Here is a 7,415-nt window from a genome sequence, read left to right as displayed (position 1 = left end):
TATGCTTCCTCCACTAAAGCACCCTCCTCCTCCTCCTCCTCCTCTGTCTCGCAATCAAGATGTGTTAGCAGCAGCATGTCGCCAGCAGTCGGTGTCGCGCGGTGTGGCAGCACAGCGGTGGGCAAGCGTCAGCAGGCCGTGCTGAAACTACTCAGCTTAGGCGATAAGAGGCACACGGCCCACGAACTGCTGCAGGGTCTGACACAGCAGACCGACCGCTGGCTTGCGCCGCTGAGCCTCCAACCGGGCATGGTCGTGTGTGACAACGGCCGTAACCTGGTGGCGGCTCTGCAGCTCGGCAGCCTCACGCACGTGCCATGCCTGGCCCACGTCTTTAATTTGGTGGTTCAGCGCTTTCTGAAAAGCTACCCACGCTTGTCAGACCTGCTCGTAAAGGCGCGCCGGCTCTGCGCACATTTCCGCAAGTCCCACACGGACGCTGCCACCCTGCGCACCCTGCAACATCACTTTAAGCTGCCAGTGCACCGACTGCTGTGCGACGTGCCCACACGGTGGAACTCTACGCTCCACATGTTGGCCAGGCTCTATGAACAACGTAGAGCTATAGTCGAATACCAACTCCAACATGGGCGGCGCAGTGGGAGTCAGCCTCCTCAATTCCTTTCAGAAGAGTGGGCCTGGTTGGCAGACATCTGCCATGTCCTTGGTAATTTTGAGGAGTCTACCCAGGTGGTGAGCGGCGATGCTACAATCATTAGCGTCACCATTCCTCTGCTATGCATCTTGAGAAATTCCCTGCAAACCATAAAGGCAGCTGCTTTGCGCTCGGAAACGGGGGCGGGGGAAGACAGTATGCCGCTGGATAGTCAGGGCACCCTCCTGTCTATTTCTCAGCGCGTACAGGAGGAGGAGGAGGAGCATGAGGAGGATGAGGAGGAGGGGGAAGAGACAGCTTGGGCCGCTGCTGACGGTACACCGGCTGATTGCCTGTCATCCTTTCAGCGTGTATGGCCTGAGGAGGAGGAGGAGGAGGAGGAGGAGGAGGAGGAGGAGGAGGAGGAGGATCCTGAAAGTGATCTTCCTAGTGAAGACAGCCATGTGTTGCGTACAGGTACCCTGGCACACATGGCTGACTTCATGTTAGGATGCCTTTCTCGTGACCCTCGCGTTGCACGCATTCTGGCCACTACGGATTACTGGGTGTACACACTGCTCGATCCACGGTATAAGGAGAACCTGCCCACTCTGATTCCCGAAGAGGAAAGGGGTTCGAGAGTGTTGCTATACTACAGGACCCTTGCGGACAAGCTGATGGTAAAATTCCCAGCCGACAGCGCTAGTGGCAGAAGGCGCAGTACCGAGGGCAAGGTAGCAGGGGATGTGCGTAGATCGAGCAGCATGTACATCCCAGGCAGTGCAACAGTCTTTAAGGGCCTGGCCAGCTTTATGGCTCCCCACCAAGACTGTGTCACCGCTCCCCAGTCACGGCTGAGTCGGCGGGAGCACTGTAAAAGGATGGTGAGGGAGTACGTAGCGGATCGCACGACCATCCTTGGTGACGCCTCTGCCCCCTACAACTACTGGGTGTCGAAGCTGGACATGTGGCCTGAACTAGCGCTGTATGCCCTGGAGGTGCTTGCTTGTCCTGCGGCTAGCGTGTTGTCGGAGAGGGTGTTTAGTGCGGCTGGGGGAATCATCACAGATAAGCGTAGCCGCTTGTCAACCGACAGTGCCGACAGGCTAACACTCATCAAGATGAACAAAGGCTGGATTTCCCCAGACTTCTGTTCTCCACCAGCGGACAGCAGCGATACGTAAGCAATACGTAGGCTGCACCCGCGGATGGAAGCTACGTTCTCTCTCACCATCCAAAACGGGGACATTTCTGCTTCATCAATCTGTGTCTAATATTCCTCCTCCTCCTCCTCCTGCTCCTCCTCCTGAAACCTCACGTAATCACGCTGAACGGGCAATTTTTCTTAGGGCCACAAGGCTCACTCAAATAATTTTTCAGAACAATTTTTATAAGTTTCAATGCGCTTAAAAGCATTGGAACTTTAACTTGAACCAATTTTTCGTTACACTGGGCTGCCTCCAGGCCTAGTTACCACTTAAGCCACATTAACCAAAGCGATTAATGGGTTTCACCTGCCCTCTTGGCTGGCCATGGCCAATTTTTGGGATGTACATTAGTACTGTTGATACAGCAATTTTTGTGGGCCCTCGCCTACAGTGTAATCAAATTAATTTTTAGGCCACCTGCATTACAGCTGACGTTACCTCAGCTGTGTTGGGCAATGCAATGGGATATTTTTGTGTACCGCCGGTGGGTTCCAGGGAGCCACCCATGCTGTAGGTGCACACTGAGTTTTTAATACATCTGTACACTTCTAAAGAACCCGTCTGACTGGGGCATGCAGTGTGGGCCGAAGCCCACCTGCATTAAGCACGACATTACTACCTCAGCTGTGTTGGGCAATGCAATGGGATATTTCTGTGTACCGCCGGTGGGTTCCAGGGAGCCACCCATGCTGTGGGTCGACAGGGACTTCACAATAGGGAGTTGTACCTGCCTGTGTCTATGAATTAAAAAGCCCGGTCTGACTGGGGCATGCAGACACCTTGACAGAATGAATAGTGTGTGGCACATAGGTTCCCCATTGCTATGCCCACGTGTGCAGCTCCTGATGGCGGTGGCACAGGATTCTATTTCTCATTGCTTCTGTACAGCATTGTGGGCTATCGCTCCGCCACTTTTAAAGAGGGTCGCTGCCTAGCCGTGCCAACCTCTGCAGTGTGTGCCTGCGGTCCCTCGTCATGGCAGACGCAATTCTAAATAGACATGAGCGTGGTGTGGCATGAGGGCAGCTGAAGGCTGCCCAGGGACACTTTGGTGTGCGCTGTGGGGGGGGGAGGGGGGCGGTTGGGCAGCATGTAACCCAGGAGAAGTGTCAGTGGAGTGTCATGCAGGCAGTGATTGTGCTTTGTTGGAGGTAGTGTGGTGCTTAGCAAAGGTATGCCATGCTAATGAGGGCTTTTCAGAAGTAAAAGTTGTTGGGAGGGGGGGGGGGGGCCACTCTTGCCGGTATTGTGGCTTAATAGTGGGACCTGTGAACTTGAGATGCAGCCCAACACGTAGCCCCTCGCCTGCCCTATCCGTCACTGTGTCATTCCCATCACTTTCCTGAATTGCCCAGATTTTCACACATGAAAACCTTAGCGAGCATCGGCGAAATACAAAAATGTTCTGGTCGCCCATTGACTTCAATGGGGTTCGTTGTTCGAAACGAACCCTCGAGCATCACGGGAAGTTCGTTCCGAATAACGAACACCCGAACATTTTGGTGTTCGCTCATCTCTAATTATAAACAAATAACATAAAACAGTAAGGTGGGTTCTAAAAACCCACTGACGGTGACTGAAGACAAACCCCAGTAATGGGTGCAACGACTTGTACAGCCAGGCCGGACCCGCACTGGTCTCTTGCTTATGTCAATTTTGAGGCTTAGTTACATATATCCGAGGAAGAGGTTAAGAATCCTTCCCAAATAAATAATGACCTTAATTTAACTCTTTCCCTACAGATCATTTCTAACATTGCAATGGGACTTTCTGGTCCTAGGTCTCCCCCACACCAACGCCCAGTAATATATTTTGTTCAATAATGTAGAGCTTTACATCAGTGTTGAGTGGTATAAGCGTGGGGGTGACCCCAGGACCAGTGTCCACAGAAAGCGGGTCAGCAAGACAACATTTAACGTAAACTTGGTTTTTATAACAAACTCATTCAGGTTCAGGGTTACCCGAGTCAAGTGACCTGTAAGGGTCTTCTCCCAATTCTGCTCAGTTCGAGTACCCGTATCTGCTTCGGCCCGAACCTGGGCTGAGGTCGCTCCATTTTTTCTTCGAGTTGACGGGGTCACGGACCAGGTTCGTCTTCAACCGGGGCAGAGCCCTCGGGGTGGAAGTTGTTGGTTTTGAGATTTGCTTAGTCTCCACAGCTTGGTATGCCTCTTCCAGTGTTTTTACTTAATAGGATCTGCCCTGCTGGTGGAAGATGAGGGCAAAGGAAAAGCCCCATCTATATTTTATTTTGGCGGATTGAAGTGTTTGGGTGATCGGTCACAGTATTCTGCTTTTCGCCAATGTGGTTGGAGCAATGTCCGCATATAGTTGGACTAATGCTGGGAGCCCTGGAAGATGGGCCAATTGTCTGGCTGCTGACAGAAGCTGATCCCACAGTGTAGCCTCAGAATTACATCTTGGGGTAAATCTGGATTAGGTGTTCAGGCAAGGGCCCGATGGATCTTGTCAAGTAAAATTTTACTCACCTTGCCTGGCCAGGACCGATCACCAGGCATGTCCCCTCTATCCGGCATCTTCATCTGTGGCTTCTAGAAGCAGAGCAGGAGTGGTCAAAATGACCGCTTCCTGCTCTCCTACGTCCATCAGCCACTTCCGAGGTGAAAGGACGGGCCGCCCACAGCAAGCACGTCACAAGCCGTGCTTGCTGTGGGCGGCCCATCCGACCTGGCTGAACTCCGAGATTCTGCGCGTGTGCAGTGGAGATGCGGTCCGTCCTGACTCCTGTCAGAGGGCACCTCTCCACTGCGCATGCGCCCAATTTGCGGAACTTAGCCCCGCCCCCGCCCCACCTCCTTTCATTGCAAATAGTGCAGAGGGGTGGAGAGGAGGCAGAGAGGGGGCGGGAGCTCAGTTCCTGCTCCTGGCTCTTCCATCCTCCCCCCCTCCTGCATACGAGGACAACGTATATTGGCTCGGCGTGAAAACCGAGCTGATATACGTTCGTGGGAATGCAGCCTAAAATCCATTGTTCAGTCTGAGAGTAGATAACACAGACCGCACACTGTGTTCTGCACAGGAGCAGCTGATTACATTGTATTCAGCTGACAGTTTGTGCGAGAACAAAGGAGCTGATTGCAGAGCTAAGACCACCTGCTGTGTTTTGCATGCAGCTCCTGGAGGCTCATTTACATGCAAATGAAGCTAATAAAGTGCTAATGGGCATTAGTGTCCATTAGCACTTTATGCAAAATGCTCGCTAGAACTGTCAATCTTTCAATCATTTGAAAGATTTTCTTTGCGTGTAAATGAGCCTAAATCCAGAGCCCCAGCAAACAGCACACTTTAAATGGTGGCCAACACAGTACATGGCAGGCTCACCTCCTTTACCATTTGCCACGGTCTTTCCATGCAAACCCACGGTATTTACAGTAGCAGCAAAGTGGATGAGATTTTGAAAGCTGCAGAAATAATTTGGACAAAACCCGTGTGGAAATTAACATGCAGTGTGGAATTCAATTCTGCAGCATGTCAATTTTATCCCCGTTTCCGGCGCGGAATTCACCTCTACTTAATCACAGGGTGAATCCCTCACAGAAATACGCAATAAAACCGCTGCGAAATGCACACTGAATGGTTCGGAAGCAGGATTTCCACTGCAGATTGGCACATGCACCCCACCTAATACTGCATTACTGGTGGCACCCTGCAATGATTACTTGCAGGTTGGAGATGCAATACGGTACTTTGTGACCTGCATTTATCAGAGTGCAGTACATGATTTAACCACTAGGTGTCTCAAGAATAAATCAATGCAAATCCCCAAGTGCAATACAAATAGTGACCACAAGGTGTCCCAGAGCACAGAAATACAATCTGCTGGGGTTGCATTTCACCTTAGATCCATAGGATGGCAGCAGAGGAAAGATGTAAAATCATAAATAGGACTGCCACAGGGGGGGCGCCAGTGTATTAACAAACCGTACTTGACCGCTTGCAATACAAAGCATGACCACGTGATGCCACCTGTATATAACAGGCTGCAGACTGGTGGCTCCTCACATTGAGTGGGCAGTGTGTAGTCATGGGGCGGGTACTGGGCGGCACTGCCAGGTAATGACGGGAATTCTGCCACTTTCTGGTACACTTGGCTCTTGGTAATACTGCCCTCCTCTGAGGGTGCTCGTTCCGGATGGATCACAGGTTTTTTATCCTCTTTTACTACTTATGATTTGGAGTGAATGTGATCATCAATGACACACATGCTTTTCATTGACTGCATTTCCCCGTGTGAAAGACTCACGCAAACCATTGTGCTACCTTCTTGCCGTCACTGCAAAAAGCCCTTGAGCTACCGTCTGTCAGAAATCCCTCAGTGGGTTCAGTGTGTAATGTCCCTCCCCTCTGCTGCCATGGAGTTCACATTGAATAACCCTTAAACTCCTAACTAATTGTCCTTCCTACAGTGTGAGGAGCACATGTCACCTCTCTGGCAGTGAAAGGGTTACAGGGAGCCTGCTTCCGGCTGTCAGATGGGAACCAGCCCCTATGGTTCACCAGAAGGATAGGAATGACCCATCACTAGTGTGGGCGGTAATGGGGTGGGTACTGGGCGGCACTTCTGGGTGTTCTGCCGGGATCGGGTCAGCCCTGCTCCAGCCGGTACAGTTGCTGCTGGAGTTTTGTGATCGGGGAGGCGATGGCGGCTGCGGATCGCAGGGCCTTCGCTCAGAAGATAAACAGGTGAGGCGCGTGGACAGGTGTATAATCTTATAGTTATAATAGTCACAGGGGACGTGTGCGTTGTGATTGTGTTTTAGGAGGGACATAATCTGCAACCTGTGTTTCTCTAGCTGTTGTGAAACTACAACCCCCAGAATGCCATTTACACCTGAAGGTAGGCACAGCATGCTTGGGAGTTGTAGATGAGCGGTAGTAGTAGCAGACCATTATCTGGAGTAGCTTTTGTTCCACTTTTAAAGGGGTTTTCCAGATTTACGTACGGCTGTATAAGGGACCTTTCACACTTCACTCTGCGGATTTCGATATGGAATTCTGGAGCTGCGGACTTGGCTGCGTTCTGCGGCGTAATTCCGTCCTGTGTGAAAGCACCCTTAGAAGTTCTGCAACTTTCTAACATACTTTAAATGGATTTTCCCTCTAATAACAAATCCCTTCTTGCCGGTGGTCTGACCACTAGGACCTCCAGTGATCTTGACATCCGCACACCTCGAGTTCCCCATGTTAGGTGGTGACATACGTTCACTTCTATGGGACCGAAGGAAATCGATGCCCTTGACAACCTTCCTCCATCCCATAGAAGTGAATGGAGTGGTGATTTCACATGTGTGGGGAACTTGGGGTGTGCAGATGTCAGGACCGCTGAGGGTCCCAGCGACCGGACCCCCAGCGATCAGATGTCATTAGTGAGAAAACCCCATGTAAGGCTCAATTCTTCACCATTTTCGCAGCCTCTACTTGCTGTCAGTGAATGGGATCATTCTTTGTCTATCCAGATGCTGAAAAGCTGCACAGATCCAAGGTTTGTTATAGTTGCATCCAGTTCAGCTAATCCTCTCACCAGCACCACAAACCTTTCATGTCCTAGTGTGTTACAATGTATCAGGGCAGGTCAAATGTCCAGACTGAAT

The 7,415-nt window shown here is 51.2% G+C and overlaps 1 protein-coding gene across 4 annotated transcripts in view; it reads left to right on the top strand.

Moving 5' to 3' along the window:
• Positions 1 to 6,364: 6,364 nt before the first annotated feature.
• The window catches only part of DOCK6 (dedicator of cytokinesis 6), an 84,868-nt gene continuing 83,817 nt past the window's right edge, over positions 6,365 to 7,415 (top strand). For all 4 annotated transcript variants that reach the window (XM_066593624.1, XM_066593623.1, XM_066593621.1 and 1 more), the window contains exon 1: positions 6,365 to 6,507. In XM_066593624.1, coding sequence (XP_066449721.1) covers positions 6,464 to 6,507 — 44 coding nt within the window. In that variant the 5' untranslated portion in view covers positions 6,365 to 6,463. The remainder of the gene's footprint in view (positions 6,508 to 7,415) is intronic.

The sequence above is a fragment of the Eleutherodactylus coqui genome, chromosome 2, assembly GCF_035609145.1.
Source record: "Eleutherodactylus coqui strain aEleCoq1 chromosome 2, aEleCoq1.hap1, whole genome shotgun sequence".
NCBI lineage: Eukaryota > Metazoa > Chordata > Amphibia > Anura > Eleutherodactylidae > Eleutherodactylus > Eleutherodactylus coqui.
Note: the sequence above shows the minus strand (reverse complement) of the source record. Positions and strands in the feature narration are given on the sequence as shown.